Source organism: Enhydra lutris, unplaced genomic scaffold, assembly GCF_002288905.1.
Source record: "Enhydra lutris kenyoni isolate GAN:26980312 unplaced genomic scaffold, ASM228890v2 scaffoldscaffold48, whole genome shotgun sequence".
NCBI classification, from domain to species: Eukaryota; Metazoa; Chordata; class Mammalia; order Carnivora; family Mustelidae; genus Enhydra; species Enhydra lutris.
Genome location: NW_019154132.1, coordinates 18,619,101 through 18,641,992, shown reverse-complemented (window position 1 = coordinate 18,641,992; position 22,892 = coordinate 18,619,101). Strand labels below are relative to the sequence as shown.

At 43.4% G+C, this 22,892-nt stretch overlaps 1 protein-coding gene across 1 annotated transcript; it reads right to left on the bottom strand.

Moving 5' to 3' along the window:
- Positions 1-555: 555 nt before the first annotated feature.
- LOC111156729 (inhibitor of DNA binding 4, HLH protein) lies at positions 556-2,341 on the bottom strand. The gene is made up of 3 exons (XM_022517779.1): positions 1,716-2,341; positions 1,251-1,309; positions 556-661 (listed from the first exon to the last, which is right to left on the bottom strand). The coding sequence occupies exons 1-2, from the start codon at positions 2,154-2,156 to the stop codon at positions 1,265-1,267; spliced, it is 486 nt and encodes a 161-aa protein (XP_022373487.1). The 5' UTR covers positions 2,157-2,341; the 3' UTR covers positions 556-661; positions 1,251-1,264.
- Positions 2,342-22,892: the final 20,551 nt, after the last annotated feature.

The window sequence follows — 22,892 nt, the reverse complement described above, 5'->3', positions numbered from 1 at the left end:
GAAATATTCCCATAGATTAAAAAAAAAAACACACGCATAATATTTACAAAAAATATTTAATTAAAAATATCTTATAATTACAGTAGTCTATTAAAGCATATACTTTCTCACACTTATAGAACATCTCTATATATACATGGTATGAAATGTCACTCATCTATACAATATGTAACATTCTTGCAGGGAAAAGAAAGTTCCCTGCCCCGTTATAATCATCTATTTTAAACAATAGATGTAAAAAAAAATTATCTACAATGCTCTTTTATATTAGTAAAGCTTCAAAACAAAAATTGAGCTCCTTGGTCACAAAGTAGGCATCTAAAGTTGATTTACTCTTGATCTATTTATCAGTCCTGTCACACTTAAGCTTAAAAGTTTAACTGCATCTCCAAAAACACAGAAATGTACATTTCACAGCGGTTATAAATGAAGAGACAAAAGAGAATACATATGCAGAATGTTTATGAACGTGCAAAAAAAAAAAAAGATGAAAGTTGTATTTTTCTCCCCCCCCCCCCTTGGAATGACGAATGAAACGTTTCTAGGATTTGCTGATTTTTTTTTTTTTTTTCCTCCTTTCCTCGGCTGGCTTTTTCTCTAACTTCTGCTCTTTCCCCCTCCCTTTCTAGTGCTCCTGGCTCGGGCTCAAGCGGCCGCACACCTGTGGAAGAGGAATGAATAGAGGGGGTGTGTGAACCTTCCCGCTGTAGACTAGCTGGCGCCACCGACCAAACTCAAGACATGCTTGATCAACAACCCAAAACAAACCACCAGGTCAGACAACACCCGCAGCCCGAGGCTGGCCAGGCGACCTGCAGGCAGCTGCTGGCCCCCGGGAAGCCCGGACTGGGGATCCACTCTCAGGCCCTACCCGCACCCCACTTTGTGGGTGTCAGACGGCGCGGGGGGGAGGGGGTTGCAGGTTGGCACATCGGGCAGTTTCCACGCCCACGAGGGTGCCCTCCCTCGGCGGGGAGGAAGGCTGTTAGAGCCGGCTGGTCATGGACGAGGCACGAGGGTGGCGTGGCGGGGACGGCGGGGACAGGAGCTGGTGACACGTCTCCATTTAGAGTAAACCCCCAATTACTAAAAGCGAAGTACGGTGGCACAGAGAGGGGGTGTCCATCTCATTGGGGTCTGCCCTCAGAAATGCTTTGGGGCAGAGAATACTGCGGTGCTTGGCACCGGAAGCCCCCGGGGACGGGCGTCTCTGGTGACCCGCCGCTGGGAGAAGGGAAACGCGCGCTCACCTGGACAGCGCGGCTCAGCGGCACAGAATGCTGTCGCCCTGCTTGTTCACCGCGCCGGCCTGGAACAGCAACGAAACACCAAGGCAAAGGTTAGCAGGCACAAGCGTCGCACTCGGCACGGTCCTGGATTCGTTCTTGAAAACCAGGCAGGCGCGCCGGCACCCCCATCCCAGCCTGCAGCCCTGGGGGACTCCCCCAACCCCACCCCAGGCGCAGGCTAGACCTGACAGCCCAGGATGCGCAGAGCCCCAGTCCCGCTCCGCGCGTTCCCCCGACCTGCGCTCGCCGCGAGGAGCCCGCAGCTGCTGGCCCCGGGCGCCCGGAGGAGGGGGGGGGGGGCGCTGTCATTTCCCCGCCGCCCTTCCCGTTGGAAGGGGAGCGCCCGCGTCCGCCCCCCCCCCAGCCCGGCCGCCGCCCTCCCGGTCCCCCACCGCGTCCGCCCGGGGCCAGCGTCTGGCCTCTCACCGGGTCGGTGTTGAGCGCCGTGAGCGGGGTCCGCGGCGGCGCTGCGGGACAGGTCCCGGCTGGGTGGTGCGGTGGCGCCGGCGGTGGCGGCTGCCTCAGCAGAGCCGGGTGCGTCTCCAGCGCCAGCTGCAGGTCCAGGATGTAGTCGATAACGTGCTGCAGGATCTCCACTTTGCTGACTTTCTTGTTGGGCGGGATGGTGGGCACCAGCCTCCGCAGGCGGCTGTAGCAGTCGTTCATATCGCACTGCAGGCACAGCGCCGGCTCGTCGGCCGCCGCCTCCGCCGCCTTGCAGCGCGCTGCCGCCGCCGCGGCCGCCGCGGCCGCCGAGCCACCCAGGCTGTGGCCGTGCTCGGCCAGGCAGCGCAGAGCCAGCTCCCCACCGCCGCAGCCCGACGGCGCCTTGCGGCCCGAGGGGCGCACCGGGCTCACCGCCTTCATCGCGCGCGCCCTGCGCCCTGCGCGAGCGGACCCGCTGGGGCGAGCGAGGGAGGCAGGCAAGCTCCGGGCCCCCGCCCGCGGCCGGCTCCGCGCCCCTTGCCTTCGCACCCGGCGCGCTCGGTCCGCGCTCGGGGCACCGCGAAGCTCCCGGCGATCCCGCGCCCACGAACTGACGGCAGGGTCGCTCCGGGTTTTGCGAGGGGAATCTCTGTTCAGCGGGCGACACTCGGCCGGGACCAAAAGGCAAGAATAATCAAGAGCGGCGGAAGGAAAGCAGCCCACCGGGTTCCCTCGTCACTCCCTTCGGAGCTCCGACTACAGCCCGGCCGCTCCCGCCGCCGCCGCCGCCGCCGCCACCACCACCGCTCCGCTCCCCTACCCGGAGGTTCCCCCACTGCCAAACCGACTCCCAAGCGCGCCTGCTCTACGCTCTCGCCCCGCCAGCCGCGCAGCTGTATTTATGGAGCCGCGCGCCCCGGGGGCGGGGCCAGCACGCCGGCAGGGTCGCCGCGCGAGCCGATCGGGGCCGGGCTGGGCGCGCGGGCGGGCGCGCGGAGGGAGGCGGCGAGGGCGGAGGCTCCGGGCGGCGCTGGGGGGCGGGGAGCCGGGCAACCCGAGCGGCCGGGTGGGCGGGGGGGTCGGGAGTGGCCAGCCAATCGGGCGGACGGTGCCACCTCAGGGAATGACGCTCGGGCCAATGGGAAGGACACTCCATTCCGTCAACGCTGTGGGTCGGGGTTCTGAGAAAAGAGAGCGGAGTGGGAGTCGGGCCAGGCTGGTGTGTGCCCTAGGGAGGGGGAAAGAGAGGGAGAAGTTCCTGCGAAGAACTGCGGGAATGTGCGGCTGGAATTCACTCTCCCCGGGCTTAGGCGGCTGAGGGAGCGCTGGGCCCTGCTCGAGGATCCCAGCGCGGCGACCAGGGACCCTCCGCCACCCACCTCTCCAGCCCTGGGATTCCAGGGCCTTAAGAAGGACGCTGTTCAGGAAGGCACGTTCGTTCTCTTCTGTCTTTTCCCTCTCCGTTTCATTATTCGCCTTTTCACAATCACCGAAACCATAATGATGAATGGAATGTGCAGCCGTTCCGTTTTCTTTTTTAAAAAGGTTAAAGCTTAGCCCCCCCCCAAAGAAAGAAAGAAAGAAAGAAAACAAAAACAAAAACAAAACCCCAAAACAAACAAACAAAAAAGAGTACTGAACGCAGATATTTGGTGAAGAGCCAAACGTCGTAGGGTTTTTCTTTTCACCCATCTAGATGCACAAGTGGGCTCCAGAAAAATGCAATTGCCTCAAAGCATTAAATGAGGGCACGTAAATATTAAAAATGCATGGGCACGGAGTATTTAAAATTCCACCATGACATATAATATTAATCCGTTTTATGTAAAATTCATACCTGTAACTTAATGTAGGCCGTTAACGCACCGCCTCACCTGTTAGCGTACCCCGCTTTAAATAAGATTCTGAGAACGTCCAGAGTCTCCTTTTCCAGCAAAGCATTAAAATTCACACTTCCAGTTCCTGGAGTCCTGCTTGGGCCACACCCTGCAGAAAAGTCTGTTAATTAAGGACGTTTCTGTGGTTTCTAATAGAAAAGCTGTCCTAGAAGGGTTCAAACAAAATTGCCCAATGAACTTTGATAGGACCCTGTGTGTACTCGTCAAGGAAAATTGAGTCCTTTGGTTGAGAAATGAGCATAAAGACTCTCTGGTCTCAAATTTTCATTTGTGTACGTGATATAGATTGGTGCCTTCATTTTTGTAGATCATTAAAAGAAAGAGATACGGACCTCACCTCTGCCCAGTCTACTCTCTGCAAGGAAGCTCTCCCTCCCTGCCCAGCACTGACATATCTGCAGGAGGCCGATAGGTACTCTGTGTAGCCACGTGGGTATTTTATAACTATTGCACTGCTAGTTCCCCAGAGCACATTCCTTTTTCCTGATGAAATGAGGAGTAACTATTTAATGCTAGTTTCCCAGGAAGATGCAACAATGCTCCTCTCCGCTAATACTTACACATTACTGCCTCTAATGATTGTTTGGAAACGAGGGACAGTCTCACTTACCTACGTGCATACTTTGGTGGTCTATGTAAATACTTACCAAGAAAAGGGGAATTGTAAAACGTCAAAGAAGACTTTCTTCTAAATATAGACATAGTTTCATATATTCTTAGAATAGATAAACACAGAATATTTTCATTTTAGAGAGAAAGGTGGGTCAAGGAGCACTCGAGGGCATGAATCTACTCTGGCGGAGCTTGTCATTTCATCACAGAGGATAATGATAAGCAGAGATATGTACAGATGTTTCTGTTCCATTGATTTTCTTTTTTCCTTGCTAGAGTTTAAAAGCTGCTCCAACATTTAAAACCTTAGATTTTTTTCTGGCGAAATTGAACTATGCTAATATAGCCGGGGCACGCTCATTTTAAAACTTTGCAGATCCCGAGTTGATTTACTTTAAAATGTAAGTTTTAAATACGCGACACCAAGAAACAAACCTATCCACCTCGTTGGACTTTGCTGAATCTCAGAGAGCCGTACCCTGGGCGTGACAAGTGCCAAATACCAGTGTTTCAGGTTTTGTTGCAGTGGCTCCGTGTGACTGGCTTCAAGTCAGAAGAGCAGGGTTACTGTGGAGCCTATGTTCCAAGGAATGTACCCCGGCCACATGATCAAGAACACCCAGGAAAAATGTGATCCCCCAAATCCCACCAGCAGAATGGGCAGAGGCAGATATTATATTCCTTGTTTTGAAAGTTGAAAGATATTAATCGGTTAAAGGCTAGGAAAACACTGTGCGATGGAAATAAAGTATGGAATCCTGTGCTTTTTGGCCTCCGAAACCTGGGAGCTTAGGGGCTAAGCAATGGATGTTTTGATTCTTAGACAACAGTCACTTGCATGACATCAAAGCTGAAGTCACAGACTCCCAGCACTGATTGTTCAAATTGGAGTTTACTCAGCAATGACTAGCTCTTGGGAAAACCTTGCAAACTACAGGATTTCTACCGGGACAGGGAAGGAAGCTTAGTTTCCCACGATTCTTCCTTTTACATCAAAATGCTTTGCTGGCACTTATAAAAATAAGATGGGCTAGCTAGCCAAAAGCCCTTTGCCATGAAAGTGCTAGAGGCTCCCAAAATGTTTCTCAGAGGGACCCTGGGATGAAATAGTCATAGGAAAATTGCTAGGGAGCCCTGGTGACCAGAGTCATGTGTACACCCTTCCTCCAGACAAAGAGTTCTGCAGCTCTTTCTTGGGATGCATTCTAGACGCTAATCAGAGCCTTGCTGAACTGCAACACCCAGGCTCTTAGAATTCACAATCACCCTGTGTTTACATGAAGCAAGGGTATCCAAGCATATTGTGCTATTCAGTCCAAATGCCTTTTTAGGACTTGATACTTCTTTCCCCACAGCTTGCAGGGAAGCAGTGGGTGGGCTCAGACACACAGATAAACAGGAGTGTTCCCATGCCTCCTTGGTGCCTCTCTAGATGTAAATGGTCACTGGAAGGAGGCGCATGCATTCTTTCCAGGCTCAAGGAACCAGTATGTACCCTGCTGCAGAAGCGTCCCTTGCTCCGAAAGAGTGCATGGGCAATGTGGCAGTTCATGCTCAAGGCTGCTCTATCCGGCACAGAGTGTTACAGAATTACTTGTGCTACCCTTGGCTTGCTGATACCAGTCCCGGAAGCACTGATAACCTTTTGATTTGCTTAGTCTTGGGAAAAACCTTATAAGAAGGGGACATTATATATTGAACATAGCCAAGCAGACGTGGCCAGCAAAAATGCCTACTTCAGGAGTTTTGTAAGGTAGTCTGTTGAAATAAGAAGGAGCTGATGTGGAGAAGAAAGAGGTGTCGTTTCTTTTTATCTTAGGAGACATAAAGAGTATGGGCCTTTTTTTTTTTTTTTTAAAGATTCGATTTATTTATTAGAGAGAGAGAACGAAAGAGACAGAGAGAGAGAGGGAGTAAGAGTGAGTGCACAGGAGTAGGGTGAGGGGCAGCAGAAGAAGGGGAAGCAGACTCCCTGATGAGCAGGAACACCACCCCCACCCCTGACCCAACACCGGGCTCAATCCCAGGATCCTGGGATCACGACCTGCGCTGAAGGCAGATGCCCAACTGACTGAGCCACTCATTTGCCCCGAGAATGTGGGCTTCAAAGTCAGAACACCTCTGTGGCTCAGTTGGTTAGGCGTCCAACTTTGGCTCAGGTTATGATCCCAGAATCCTGGGATCAAGCCCCATGTTGGCCTCCCAGCTCAGTAGGGAGTCTGCTGCTTCTTCTCCTGCTGCCCCTCCCCCTGCTCATGCTCTTTCTCTCTTCCTCACTCTCTCTAATAAATAAATAATTTTTTTTTTTTTTAAGTCAGAATGTCTGGGCTCCAATTTTGGCTCCTTGGTTTAGTAGTTTTATACCATTAAACTGGATGTTTAAATTCCTGTGCCTTTCTTTTCTTTTCTTTTTTTTTTTTTTAAGATTTTATTTATTTATTTATTTGACAGAGAGAGACACACACACACACACACACACACACACACACACAGTGAGAGAGGGAACACAAGCAGGGGGAGTGGGAGAGGGAGAAGCAGGCTTCCCGCAGAGCAGGGAGCCCAATGCGGGGCTTGATCCCAGGACCCTGAGATCATGACCTGAGCTGAAGGCAGACGCCCAACGACTGAGCCACCCAGGTGCCCCAATTCCTGTGCCTTTCTTACATGAAATGAGGATAAAAATTGTATCTGCTTTATAATGTGTTTGTACATATAAAATTCTTAGAACAGTATCTGGCACTTAATGCGTGTTAAAATTTATTATTATTTTTGGCAAATATTATTTCTCAGTCTGTGGATTGTCTTCTCGTTCACTTAACCATCTATGAGAGCATAAGTTTTTAATTTTGATGATGTTCATTTTATCAATTTGTTCTTTAATGGAGCATGCTTTTGGTATCGTATCTAAGAAATCTTTGCATAAGCCAAGGAAACAAAGGTTTTCTCCTATGTTTTCTTCTAGATGTTTTGTAATTTTTAGACCGGGTTGGTTTTATGGGGACACAACTTATGCAGCCACATAGGGTCCCAAGCTTAGAAGGATCTCGTTGGTTTCATGCTCTGATGTTACCATCTTGAAAAGCTCAGTAATTTTTGAACAAGGGGCCCCATGTTTTCATTTGCACCGGAGGCACAAATTATGTAGCCAATGCTGGCTTTAGGTTTTAGGTTTAGGTCTGTGATCCATTTTGTGGTTATTTTTGTATGTGGTTCAAGTTATGAACTGAAGTTTCTAATTTTGCTTATGTGTGTCCCATAGTTCCATGACCCTCTGTTGAAACTTCTGTCCTTTTTCCTGGCTTTGCACCTTTGTCAAAAATTGGCTGTATATATATCTGTGGTTCTATTTCTGGCCTCTGAATTTTGTTTCATGGGTCTACTTGTCTGTTTTTATACCATACTGTCTTGATTACTATAGCTTTATAGTAAGTCTTGACATGAGGGAGTGTTGATGGATCTGTCAGCTTTGTTGTTCTTCATTTCAAAGTTGTTTGGCTATTCTGGATATATGTTGCATTTCCATATGGATATTAAAAGCAGTTTGTAAATGTATTTGAAAAGGGCTTGTATCCAAAATCTATCAAGAGCATCTACCAAGAACGTATAAAGATCTCTCAAACTCAATAATAAGAGAACAAACAATCCAATTCAGATGTGGACAAAAAAGCTGACTAGACAGTCCACTAAGTAAGGTATACAAGTGACAAAGGAACACAGGAAAACATGCTCAGTATCACTCGTCATTTGAGGTCCACTTCAAAGCTATAATGAGATAATATTACACACCTGTCGGAACAACTAAAATTAAAAAGATTAACCACACTAAATATTGGTGAGGGTGTACAAAACCTGGAGGTTTCCAGGTGTTTTACAGGGATATAAATGAAAAAAACCACTTTGGAAAACTCTTTGGCAGTTTCTTAAACTGTTGAACATATGCGTACCACATAGCGTGCCATATTTCTACTGCTAGGTGTCTATCCAAGAGAAGTAAAATTATATATCCAAGGGCCATGATGGGACACAAGAACGATGGGTACATTTACTATTTGCATTATGATAATGGTAACGTCAAAATGTATCAGGTTGTGCAACATATATATGTCTATATATAGGTGTATCGATATTGTGTATCATTTTATGTGCTATGGCAATTGTATCTCCATAAAGCTTTTAAAAAGTATTAATTTTTAAAATTAATATTTGGATCTCAGAAGAGCTTCTCCCACGAATCCATCAGTTTGTCCTTTAACTTCTGTAGATGGGTATTTTATCATTTCTCCCTCTCTCTCTCTCTCTCTTAAACTCTGTATAATAGTCCTGTCAATCAGGGGTGATAGCATTAGCTGAATGCTGGTGAGATGCCCTCCAAAGCAGGCATCAGACATGTGTGTTTGAATATTTCAGCTGTCATGGGGATCCATTAACATAGTCAATCACCTGCTGGAAATGGGCTTTGCTAAAAACACATCCATTCCTCCCTGTTTTGTGTTGTTCTCATGGGGGCATGGATTTGAGGCTCTGAGGAGGACTCCACCTGATTATTGGAAATACTTATGCGCTGTGGAATGAAAGCTATGCTCTGGACCCTCATCTCTGTGCTTCATCTACAGCAGAGCTGTAGCCTCTGCTGCCTCAGGTACCCCATATTAGCAGCTGCGTGGGGGTACACACACGTGCTGGATGGGGAGACAAGAAGCTCCATCATTCTGTGTTGAGGACGGCTTGCCATTTCTCCTCTTCACCCTTTCTGTCTCAAGAAAATAAACACTCTAACAGAACGAAAGGCATTCACTTCCAGAACAGGGAGTAAAAAATCCCAGCTCGTATCCTAGTTTTGCCTCTAAAATCCTATGGCTCAGTCTACAGCCTCAACCTCTTCATCTGGCAAGAGGAGACATTTGTAAGGATGGAGTGAGGGGTAGCTGCATTGCGCGCCCCAGAAGCAGGGCAGTAAGTAAACAATAGGAGGCAGTAGACTTGTGTGTCAAAGGTACTCAGTGTCCCCCAAAGTCTGTGCCATTATTGAAAGGGGCTTGCAATAGGTTGAATGGTTAAAAAGATGCCATGGAAAACAAGTTCTTGCTTTAGCTCATCATTATCCTTAAGGCGAGAAATTCAAGGCAAGAATGTATGCATGAATGTGTGTATTATTTAAAATTCATCCTAATGGGGGTGCCTGGGTGGCTCAGTCGGTGAAGCATCTTCGTTTCTGCTCAGGTCAGGATCTCCAGGATCAGAGCTAGCCCCGCCTCCCTCTGCACACTCAACGGAGAGTGCTTGAGATGCCCTCTCTGTTTCTGCCCCCTTCCTGCTCCTGCTCTCTCTCTATCCAAAATAAACACAACCTATGAAAACTTTTGTCCAAAAAATACTGGCTTGTATCCATTCACTACCTGTTTCCAGCAATACCACAAGGGAAGTGGCTGCTTAGATCTCTTTTACTCACAGCACAAGCTGGTGCCAGCCTTCCACCAATGAAGGCTTGCAGCTACATTTCCCTTTCTTTTACCGTGAATGCCAAATAACACCCCCCAGTCTAGAAAAAGCACCATGAGATGTATTTTAACTCCTCCAAGGAAAGATGCTAACTAAAGCATAATTTGCTTCACATTTTGGATCTGAATGCTGGAGGTGAACTGGTCACACAGTAAATCTGCCTTTGCTGAAGAGAACTTCCCCCTCTTGTTGATATCTAGGTCATGGTTCCTAAGAATGGATACAGTGTTCAAGAAACAGTTGCAGTTTTTTTCCCTGAAGAGGAATTTTTGAGACATTTTTTGCAGATCTCACACAGTTGTCATTGTCTTTGGGTGGCTCACGATATCCACGAACTGTGTACCTGCAGGGCAAGATGGCTCTGGAAAGTAGATGAACAGATGAAAACCTGCTTGTATGTGAAATAATCAAACCCGTACATTTTTCTATTAGCAAAACACATGCAACAAGACAATAAAGGAATTCAAGATGCAGAATTAAAGGAAAAAGGGACTGAGTTAACTCCAAACTTTATCAACATTGGTGATAGTATGTGAAAATCATCCAGTTTAAACAAAGCCATCCCTTTGGGAAGGATTATAGTTAGAACTACTTTCCCTTGAACAGAATTAAAGGATATTTATAATCTTTAAAGACTAAGAGCTGGAATGAAATATTTTTTCTTAAAAGTCTATGACAGAATAAGCATTTGATAAAACATTAGATAATACTACTTGATCTGAGGAAACCCCACTTACCATGGTCAAAACATTAGGTCAATATCAATGTATGTTTCTCTTTGTTTGCATTAGGTTCTAAAAAATGGGCAAGACACATATTATCAGGAAAATTAAGGCAATTCCTGTGACACTGTCAGATGCTACATATATTGTCTTTGAGGCTTTGGGGAATAATTAGGTTGGAGTTCTAGGATATCCAAGTAACTTGTTAAAAATGCTTTAACATTGGTCATCAACCCACTGTGCTGTCTTTATCAGGAATCTACAACTTGTACTACACAAAATGAGTTTGCCCTTTAGCAGAGTATTAAGTGGGCTAGTTTGGCACCTTCCCACATTGTCCGTCAACAGTCTTCCCAGAGCTACTGACTCTTGATCTCTGGTGAATACAGCTGGAAGACTTGTAATGCTTTCTTTTTATCCTTCTTCTAGGAAAAGCATCCTATTATCTGAAAGAGATACTTGCTTAAAATTTCTATATTATCAGTTATGTAAAACCAAACTCTTCAGCCTTACTTTTAAGGCTCTCTGTCAATGGGTCCTTCTCCAAAACAGTTTTGATTCAAGTCATCTTGAGTCAAACCTACAACACAAGTATTGTACATTTGTTAGATGACAAGACTTTGTTCAAGAAATGTAAGTCTCTTGCCCTTATGGAGCTTGCTGTTGAGATGATGGCTCACACAGATTAAAAATTCATTAATGAAATACAACATGTTCTGCGCCATCATACAGGCATGGATGGGCCGCTATGGAGGCAAAAACCCGAGCCTGAGTCAACGGAAGCTTGAAAGAGGCAGAGAGACATGAGCTTGATCCTGAAAGATGACTTCTTCAGTGGTGAAGGCTTTCCAGGTAGTAGCAGTGGCAGGAGCCGAAGCCTGGGGCAGTGAAAACCAAGGGTCTCCCTTGTCATTCTTCCTGCCTCAGTCCAAACACTCAACATCCATTGCTTCACATTTGACTAGTACTTTTCTTCCTCATCTCATAATACTCTTCCCTTCGAAGCCATTTTTCATTATCTTTTCTCCCTCTCTGCAGCCTCCGATTCCTCCAGTCGCCATGGCCTCTGCATCCACAAAGCTGTCGATCATGAATTCCTTCACTCTATTTACAAGTCGCTTTCCATTTTATAATGAAGGAAATGAAAATTGCAAGGTAATTGAGAAACCACAGAAAGGCAAAGAGGAAAATAACCCACACCTAGAAATAAACACTATTAATATTTTGTTGTGCCTATTTCCCCATGAATATAGATACTATTTCTTGAGCAAAGATTTTTTTTTTTAGGATTTTATTTTTAGGATTTTATTTTTTTTTTTTTAAGATTTTATTTATTCATTTGACAGACAGAGATCACAAGTAGGTGGAGAGGCAGGCAGAGAGAGAGGAGGAAGCAGGCTCCCCGCAGAGCAGAGAGTGGGGCTTGGTCCCAGGACCCTGAGATCATGACCTGAGATGAAGGCAGAGGCTTTAACCCACTGAGCCACCCAGGTGCCCCTTGAGCAAAGAGTTTTGATGTGCAATGCATACTTCTTGGAATCCTAATTTTCACTTTCTATGGCATGGGTACATTTTCCTATCAATAGTTACTTGTCTTTGTCATCAATTTTAGGGTTGCATGGTAGTCGATTATGTGGACATGCCATAACTTCTTTAACAAACTATTATAAAATTTTTTAAATTGTTTCCAGCTTTTGGCTGTGTATTTTCAATCACATCTGATGCACTTCTTTTAACTCAGTATCACACGGTGGTTTGCATCTGTTGACGGGCTACTGTGCAGGTAGTTCAGGATGGATCTTCAACTAGCAAAAGCATTGTTAAGGCAAGGCCAGTTCTTCCTTTTGCTACTTTTTATGGATCAATAAGGAGATTTATTCCTATGGGAAGTGCTCAAGTGGCTACTCAGGTGGGTTGGCATCATATTCCAGGATGACATCTTGATGAGGAGCTGTTCAGAGGTGACCTGCAGATTTTCCACATATTCAGAGAGTGGCTGGCTTGTTGACTTGAGAAGAGGTAGCATTGGAGCCAAGTCATGGTGGATCCATTGGGTGAGCTGACACCCCAGAAAGGTTCTGGTCTACTTAATAACAACAACAACAAAAAAAACAAAAAACAAACAAACAAAAAAGCACCAGGAAAGCTGCTAAGACTTTGAATTATGAAGTTGCTGGAGATTTCTCAAGGGAGGGAAATGGTGAGAAGACGCTGTCATGGGATAGAAAGCAGAGCATATGGGCCGCATGAGTAAGCACCAGAACTGTTGTGTGTACCATGGGTTGGATCATGTCAGTACTTCTGCTACTGTTGGTTCTCTCTCTGCTCAGGGTTCATGTCTAGGCTGTGCCTCTCATTCTTTTTTTCCAATTCTTTATTTTCTTGCTCAATCATCTCCTACAACCTGAATTTAAATGCAGTTGCAAACAATTTCAACAATGAAGTTTATGTCCCCTCTGCATACCAACTAATCATTATGTTCACTCACATTGACCCCAAAACCCTTTTATTTCTGGAGGTCAAACCAGTTTTCTTTTGAAGTCTGTGGTCACCCCACTCCCACTGTAATCCAAGAGCAAACTATAAACAGCCTGTCCTATTGGCTAAAATGTAAATGAGGAATAAGTAAGTAAAGAAGACAATTTTTATCAAGTTTCTTTTTTGGAGATTCAGGAATTCATTCATTTATTGAACAACCAAGCCCAGAACTATTTAAGTCAAGTAAGTATAAAGGTTCCCTTCGATGGTTTGAGTTTAGAAATGCTTATTATAATAATGTCACTAATATAATTGTTTATTTTGGCAAAATTTGTCTTGGAATAGAAACATCTTTAGTATAAGGATGATTCTTTATTGTCTCGATAGTAATATGATTAATGTTCAACATGTTGATGAAATAGCAGTTTTATAATCCAGGTGGTCAGAAATCCGTTATTTAATTTCTGAAAGGACAGGAAATCGCAAAAAACGAGCCTTCTTTTTCATTCTGCCGTGGTATATTTGCTGAGCTACTGGGTTCCTGATGCATCTTTATATCTGTCCCACTGAACTGAGGAAGAGTGGTTATCATTTTACTAAAATGACGGGGCTAAGGTCTTTACAGCAGGCATAACAAGGGATCTCTTCCTTCCTTCTGCCTTGGGTAACCGAAAAAAATAGAGTGTTACCTGTTTTAGGTCTTGATCAAACATAGACTCTTTTTAAAAAATGTGAAGAAGTGTTGGCCACAGCTTTACCCCTTCAGTTCTTGTCACTGAATTTTCAGACAATTCCAGATTTTAGAGGTGAGTAGGCAGCTGGAGCAGGTAGGATGGCCCGCTCCAAAGACCATTTCTCAATAGACCATCAACTTCCTGGTGGGATCATATATGGCAGAGGAGGGAAACGCTGAAGTTTAGTTTTCATTCCCTTGTCATGAATAGAAATCACACATCTAAATCAATACAGATTTTCCTCTTGGACATTTAATTTTTGTATTTCTACCAATGATTGCAACATGTGAACTAAAGGCTACTTTATAGTCAGCAGAAGAATTTAGACTGGTGATCGGGAAGTACTTGGACACTAACAGAGCAAATAAATACCTCAGGTCAAACTTTTCAGAGATCGCATAGAAAAGGAAATATAGGGGGTGGGTCAAGGATCCAGGTCTGACATTTAGGAAAGTAAATACAAAGAGGCATAAAAATATTAGAGATGGTATTTTGAATGAATGAGCTGTTTTAATGAGAGTTGCTAGAATGTGATACAGATATTTATTAGATAAACACAGAGAATTTTCCCTGTATTCACATATTTATTTATTTATTTATTAAAAATTTTATTTATTTGACAGACAGAGATCACAAGTAGGCAGAGAGGCAGGCAGAGAGAGAGGAGGAAGCAGGCTCCCCATGGAGCAGAGAGCCCAATGCGGGGCTCGATCCCAGGACCCTGAGATCATGACCTGAGCCGAAGGCAGATGCTTCAACCCACTGAGCCACCGAGGTGCCCCTGTATTCACATATTTAATGCAGAATATAATGATCTTGGTGGACGATTGGAGTGGAGATTATCTAGGTCCCTTCCAAATGTAAATTTCTGTGATTCCATGACATTCTTCTATCGCTGTACATGCCATTTCTTCTTAATTTGCAATCTCCAATTAGCTTTGCAATTATAGTTTTAGTAAATTGCGTTCACTGGTCTTCACTTCCAAATGCCTAACACCACGTTAGTACAGGCAGCAAAGAGATAAACAGGGACCTTGGCGATGAAGGTACTTGGCCTATGTCAGTAATAGAAATATTTCATCTTGCAAGAGATTCAGCACTTATTTTAATGCATCCTGTTTGCTTTGTGCATGCCTTGTACATTACCATCTAGCACAAGAGTCTCATCTATAACTTGGAAGACATTTATATTCATGTAGTGGCTGTATTTTTGAAATACAAAGTCTGAGTCTTTATTATCAATTCTGATTTCCATAAGTCATCCAAGAAAACTAGTCTCATTACTCCATGGTCCTATTGCACAGATAAATCCTGGTTATCTTCCACATGTTTATTGACTTTTTTTTTTTTCAGGAAGTAGAGTGTCTATGTAGTTGGAAAGGATTCGCAACAACTCACCTCATATACAACAGCACATCGTTGGACTCATCTTCTAATTAAAACAGGGAAATAAATAGCCAGTTTCCCTATAAACCACGTCACGTGGAGTTCACAATTTAGGGCACTGTATGCATTCACTCTTTCATCTCTTCAAATACCAAAAGTGCTTAAAAGTGAGGAGGCTTGAATCCATTATATTGTCATTCATTCAATATCTACCAATTTGTACTAGGTCCTTCTACTTCTTCTGGAGACTTAAATCTTTACAGTCATAATATGTATTGTATTCTGATCATTAAGTTCTAGAGAATTATACTCTACAAATACAGGTTACTTTAGGGATATGGTAAGATCAATCTCTCTTTCACTATCTTAAAAACCCCTGGCAAAAGTGATGGCATTGATTTGGCCCTGGTCATGATCCCAGAGTCCTGGGATCGTGTCCCACATCGGGCTCCCTGCTCAGCAGGGAGCCTGCTTCTCCCTCTCCCTCTGCCTGCTCTTCCCTCTGCTTGTGCTTTCTGTCTCTGTCAAATAAGTAAAATCTTAAAAAAAAAAAAAAAGTGATGGCATCGATGAAGCAGTAGGGATTGAAAAATTAACACTGGTTCCCAAATGTTGGTATGCAGAAGGATCTCCTGTATCCTTGCTTTAAGTACAGATATCTGAGAACTGTACCCCCCAACCCGTTCTGCTTCAGGTGATTCAAATGTGGTGATTCAAGGATCACATTTTGAAAAATAACTGGTCTAGTCAACAGTGAGTAGAACAATACATTTAAAACAAAACAAAACAAAACAAAACCAGACACTGTACATATGAGATGTCCTCAAGCCTGTAGTGTAAACGTAGATAATTGAAGACAGAATTTTTCAAGAGTTAGATGTGCAGAAATGAATGGAAATGAATTGGGGAAGGAACAAGGTGATGACAGGGGTCAATGATGATGTGACAGCACATGGGAGCTCCCATCTATTCAACTGTGACCACACACGAGGCACTCAGAGACACCTTCACATATAGATATGTAATTCTCACCATCCTCAGTCCTTCATCCCAACATGAAGGACTGAGTGAAATTAGCTGGCTGATTAGTTACCCCATTGATTGCAAAAGAGTAAGTGTAGATGAAGAACTTTAAAAGAGCAAAAGAAAAAGATGAATCGGGGGCAAAGAGATTAATAATTTATATCTATGTCAATATCCGACTTACTCATTTTCAGAAGTCTGAACATGAACCTTGTCAATACTCGTATTCATGTGTCTGCTGCATTTTCAGATTTAGAACTAAGCCAGGCATTAACTACAGGGGAGAAATTGTCAAAAAATAAATACAAAAACCACGACGAGCAAGGTAAACTCGTTCTCCAAATATAGATTTCTTAGGAGTGAAAGGAGTAGTAGCCTTTCCCCAGCCAAGTTTCGCTTTGGAGAAGAACTCCCAGTCCAGAGGAACCACCATCGCAGCTCTGGCATGACTGTTGATTATGCCAGCAAAGGGGAGGGTAGAGCCCTTTTCCTGACAATGAAAACGCTTCACAGAGTTTGGTGAGAACAACATGAGCTCACTCCCTAAAAGACCTAGGAGTCATGAAAACCAGATTACTAACTCTCATGTTTCTTTTAAAACTGAGGTTACCTATAACAACATCCTTTTATAAAGCAGAACCATGGGACTTCTATAATTAAAAAGTTAACTGAAGATATAATCAAAGGGCACAAAGTTTCAGTTATGCAAGATGATTAAATTCTAGAGATTTAGAGATAGTAGTAATGCATAGTGCCTATAGTTAGCAGTGTATTGTGTACTTAAAAATTTACTGAGAGGGGACACCTGTGTGGCTCAGTTGGTTAAGCAACTGCCTTTGGCTCAGGTCATGATCCTGGGCTGCTGGGATCGAGTCCGCCATCAGGCTCACTGCTCAGAGGGGAGTCTGCTTCTCCCTCTCCCACTCTCCTCTCATGCTCTCTCTGTCAGTCTCTCTTTCTCTCTCAAATAAATAAGTAAAATCTTAAAAAAATTTACTAAGAGGGTAAATGTTACATCAAGTATTCTTATCACTTGCACATAACAATAATAATAAGGAGGAGGAGGAGGAGGGCAGGAGGAAACTGTCCTTATTTTCCAACTGGAAGAAGGCACTGTAGAAGGATTTTTTTTTTAATCCTTAAGAAAAAATTTCCCTCCTGTTCTTATTCATCATTACAACGGTTTCCTTGTCAATAGGCCACATGAAGTAAGTGAATGAGCTCAAGAGAGTGACTCTCCATTAAAGGGTACATGCTAGGCATGGCCACAGCTCTCTGGACTCCCTCTGCAGCCAGCCCATGTTGACACCGAGATCTGTCATTTAGAACACTTTTCATCTGTCTCCCTCCTTTCAGCTCTGACTAGCCCCATCGGGTGTCTGCCAGGTGGCCCGTGAGGTCACTTGTGTTTTTACATGTCGCCCACTACAGGCAGGAAACAGGCCCGACCATCACTCAGAAGCTCTGGGTTATGGGTCTTGTCTCACTTGTCCATCTGTTTTGTAGGGGTCAAATGAAATTCTTCCCATTTAAGCCATTCCCTCTCATCCCTCCGCTATTTGATCCATTTTGCCTGTGGATTTCAGAATCACATTTATGAGCATGATATTTTCTCATATTCTTGGAGAGAAGGCTTCTTCTTGGTGGCTTTGGGGAGAAGAGACCCCTTTACCAGCCTGTGGTCTTTGGAAGAATGAATCATTTACTACCTTTATCATTAGACTGAGGTTCTCTACACGGTAGATTATGCAGCTGGATCTGAGTTGTCAAGTCACTGGATGTTTAAAATTTTTGGTCCTCAGTTATGTAGATTATATCTGCATAGGGAGTGATCTGGTTAAAACGCGCTTCCTGGCACGTTAAGTTGTGTACTGTTTACCTGACATTACCTAGACACATCTGCTTATCATAACGTAATTTAGCATTTCCTTCTTTTTCCACAGTCACCTTAAATGCTATATAATGACAATGCACCGGATGTTTCCTTTTCCTCTTAGTTATCAAATTAAGAATTCATTTATAACAATAAAAACAAAATAATCTTTGTCTTTACTTCTGAATTTCTCACAACATGAAACATGAATTACTGGTAAGAAAGAAAGAAAGAAAGAAAGAAAGAAGGAAGGAGGGAAAGAAAGAAGGAAAGGGAAGGAAAGAAGGAAGGAAGAAGGAGGGAGAATATCTACTAAGAATATCTACTCTAAACGTTTTTATTTTTTGCTATTCTTTATTTAGTGTTATTATTAAAAGAGTACGGATTACTTCCCAGTGACATTTCCAGCTTAATGAGGGTTGCTGGGAATATCAGTTCTAGTTGAAGACAATAGGCATAAAAAATAAGATGCGTGTGAATTTTCCCGGGAATCAGTATACAGTAGGTGACGTGAACTAAGGAGTACTGGTGTGATGAGGGGCAGTGTTGTATGGAAGTGTTGAATCACTAAATGGTACACCTGACACGAATATCACACTATATATAAACTAAGTGAAATTTAAATAAAAGCCACAAACAAACCAACAAAACAAAAAAGAAAAGATCAAATACAAATCTAAAGGCCCGTCCGTCTGGAAGGCAACGAGAGGCACAGAAGGATGTTTATAAGCGAAGCCATCAATACCCTGCGTTACTCAGGTGCCTCAGACTGATCGGGTTGTAGGATTCTATCATGGGTCAATCTTCGAATGAATTTGATTTCTCTGTGTGCCCTGAACATACTTCTTGTCACACCAACTTAAAACAAACAAACAAACAAACTTTTTACGGAAAAGTTTCAAAGATAGAACAGAAGGGCCCTGTGCACCCTTTACTCAGTTTCCCCAGGGGATAAAATCTTACAAAACTATGGTACATTTGTGATGATTAAGAACTTAACCTTGTTGTTTTACTATTAACTGCAGACTTCATTTGGAGTTCACCAGGTTTTTTGGTAATGTTCTTTTCCATTTCCAAGATCCAATCCGAGATACCAAATGTGTCTAAAACTCCAACTGTTGGGGCACCTGGGTGGCTCAGTGGGTTAAAGCCTTTGACTTCAGCTCAGGTCATGATCTCCAGGCCCTGGGATCAAGCCCCGCATCAGGCTCCCTGCTCAGCGGGGAGCCTGCTTCCCCCTCTCTCTCTCTGCCTGCCTCTCTGCCTACTTGTGATCTCTCTCCATCAAATAAATAAATAAAATCTTAAAAAAAAAAAACAACTCCAACTGTTGAGGAAAATTAGGACCAGAGTTAGTGCTATAAAGACCTTAGACCGCAGGGATAGTGACTGAGATTTGGAATGAGGAAGAATAAATAGAAATAGCACAGATGTAAGCCTTGGACAAACCTTGAGTTCAAAGATGTAACTATCATTATGTTTTGTTTCAGTCATCTGGTGTTTTCCTTTATTATCAGAATATAGCAAGGGTTCTTTTAAGTCGAAATATTTAAAAAATCTGTCTACTATGAAACACTATGGATTTAAAGTTAATGACAGTATTTCAGAGATGTAGTAGTATCATCTAAAGGAGTAGTATGTAATATTCTGGGATGTATTTATCTTCATACATAGATAGTGTCTGGTATATTTCGTCTCCTTCCAATTTATCCATTCTCCCTTGACCTGTAGCTACAGGAAACATCACAATGTATCTTTGATTCATTCATTCACCCCCAACAGATATTGGGAACCTCTCTGTACTAAGCACTGGGCTGAGCCATATGGATCTCTGAGTCTTTTAAATGAACCCAGGTAACATATTCAGGCTTTACTGCACAGTGGGCAGTTGCTAATAGAGATATTCCAAGAATACTGTGGAAGGAAGCATGGAAGCCATGATGAGACAGAGGAAACTCATGCAGTTTGATGAGACAGAGAAAACCATGCTACCTCATGGTTCCATAAGGTAGCATGGTCTTTGGGTGTTCACGGCCCTCCTGGAAGACATGGCGTGAGCTGGGACTAGATGTATGGGGGAGGGCTTAAAAGGACAAAGGCCTTGGATATCAGCTGAGGGGTCTGAATTAATCATGAAGAGGATGGGAAACCAATGCTCCGATTTTGCTTTGGAAAGGTCAGTCTAGTGAACAGATTGCTAGAGGAAAGAATTTAAGGCAGGGACACCAGAGGGAGCTTTGTGGGAGGATAGTTTACACAAAAAGCCATAAAGACCTCCTTCCTCGTCTCCACCTAACACCTAAATCATCATTTTGAGGGCAGGTTGAAATGCTCCTTCCTCTGAGAAGCCTTATATTTTTTCCCGCTCTACACTGCAGACATGCCTAGCCACTTCCATAGCTCTTTGCTCATAACTCCATTATCATAGTCGCTCTGGAGTGTTGCAAAGACTGTTTTCTGCATCTGTCTTCCCACTACAGTGAGCTTCTCTGGTTCAGGGCCTATGTCTATTCATCTTGGCACCTTCAGCATTTAGCACAGTCCCTGGCACAGAGTGTCTGCTCAAATATATTTGATGGACCCGAAACAGAATGAATATTTGCTAACCATGGATAGAATGCAGGAGAAAGTTGGCCTTTTGCCCCAAACCAAACATTCACTATCACCCAAATTAATTTTTTCAAAGTTCTGTACACAAATATTTAATTAGTTCAGTTGAGGAAACAAGGAAAGGAGACTCAATTAAAGAAGAAACTCTAAGTCTTTAAGCAATTGATATGGATTAGAATTGCTTGGTCATGATTGAGATAATAAAAATTTGTGAGTTAGCGAGTTAAGAGAGATCTTTATGGATGCAAATTTGTTGCAGAATACATTATAAAAATGATGTTGTATGATTTACCTCAACCATAGTCTGCAGACAGAACTTTCTCTAATTCTGAGGGTTATCAATGGGGGTAAGCAAAATATCTGTTATTGCTGGGTGCTAATTTTCTGGGGGAAAGAACTTGATTTAGTCTTTTTGGATCCCTGATGTGAATTTATAAATAGTTGCTGGAACCAGGGGTCACAAAAGCAAGCGTCATTAGGGGCCAGGCAAGGAGCAGAAATGAACAACGGTGACTGGTGTGATAAACTAGGATGTTGGAAAGCCTTGTGACAGAATCATGCCTGATCCGTCTCAAGGTGACAACCCGTACTCCAATCAACAGATTCCTAACATGCAGGAAACTGGGTTCAGTTTGTTATAACTTTTATTTTTTTATGAGAAGCCATATATCTTGATCTTTAATGGAAACTGATTTTTATATTGAGAATAAATAATAAAAGAAAAAACCCACAATCGATACAGTATTTAAAACCACTTCCAGAAATGTCAGACCAGGTTGTTTTGGTGGACCTACTTTCCCACCAAGAGCAGCTAGAGAAGCTGGACTAAGTAATATTAAAAATAAAAAATCTAAAATCATTGTAGAACCAGCAAGGCAGGAAGTATTGTGAGGTCAAGATCTGACAAAGGATGAAAGTCCACAGAGGTGAACCTGATACTTGGGTCTACTTTTCCCTAAAAGTGATTGCTGATTCCAAAATCTGTGGCTGGGCAGTTGCAATCTGAGAAAGCTTTAGACAGATTCATGGAGGTGGGAGACCAAAAATTGGAGGTCATTGTTTGCCAAGAAGAAGTAATCTTGGTAAATACCTCAGACAGTCAATTTGGACCCAGAAAGGCTATCCCCAGAAACAACAGTGAGCTGGAAATAGATCAATTCTCAGAGAAACTGAAGTCCAACATCAGATGACCTCCATTTCTAACTGGACTAAGGTGTGTAGGGGTTCCTAGTGCCCCTAGCCTAGCTGCTTGGTAAAAACATATGCACATTCTCTGTGGAGGAATATAGCAGCATACAGAGTCTCTCAACAAATTTCACATACAGTGCTTTGTAACCAGGCAAACAAGGAGACAAGATGTCACCAAAATCCAGATGAAAAATAGACTAGAGAAACAGACCCACAGGTGATCCACATAACGGGATTTTCATACACAGACATTAAAACAACCACCACTCATATTTTGAGAAGTTATAAGACAAGATGAAAAATATCTACAGAGGACCAGAAACAATAATAATGAACCACAAGAGATTTACAGAATAAAACTATCTGAGCCACAGATAAGGAAATCAGATTTTGAGTAATGCTCTGAACATTCTGGGTGTAGCCCTGGCATAATGGTACCAGATTGCCCTGGCTTATGGCATATAGCAGGAAGCATTTGGCAAAAGTAATGAAATCTTTCTTTATGGACCAGAAAGGATAGCAAAGGTTTTAGATCAAAAAAGATGAGGGGATATGTACGATTCAATTAGCTTCAATAATGAGTTTATCCTTTCAGTAGTTCTAACAGATAGAATTAACTTACCAAAATCTCCAATCTAAAATCATACTTGAAACATTGTGACAGGGAAATGCCGAAGGATGGTATAGTAGGTTCCATAATCTGTGGGATAAAATGGATCTAGGTTTGATGCCTGGGTCTATTTCTTACTGGGGAGGGGTGACCTTGCACCAGTTACTAAACTCTCTGAATGTCACAGTCCTCATTTCTAAAATATGGGTAATCGTTAATTTGTTGAAGTTGTTAAGAACATTAGAAAATGTATAAAAAGTTTCCAAGCATAACAGGCCCATAGAGTAGTCATGCTCGTTCACTCATAGAGGTGTTGGCACAGGTAAGGACTCCACCCACTCTTCTTTCCTTTCCATCCTTTTTCTTCTCTATTCGGCCCAGAGCTCTTTCCACTCTGTTGCCTCTGATCACATGCATTTCTTCATTCTCTCCTTTTACTAATTCCTCTTAATCATTTTAAGGGAGAAATGGAGAATTCATCTCATGTAATTAATTAGCACATCTATCTCAGGTAATCAACTATCATCTTCCAGGATTAATACAG

Excerpts from the sequence above, each read along its gene's own strand:
- LOC111156729 (XM_022517779.1), bottom strand. The coding sequence starts at position 2,156 with ATGAAGGCGGTGAGCCCGGTGCGCCCCTCGGGCCGCAAGGCGCCGTCG. Across the intron at positions 1,310-1,715 it reads CGGCGCTCAACACCGACCCG|GCCGGCGCGGTGAACAAGCA; the intron begins GTGAGAGGCCAG and ends TTGCTGTTCCAG.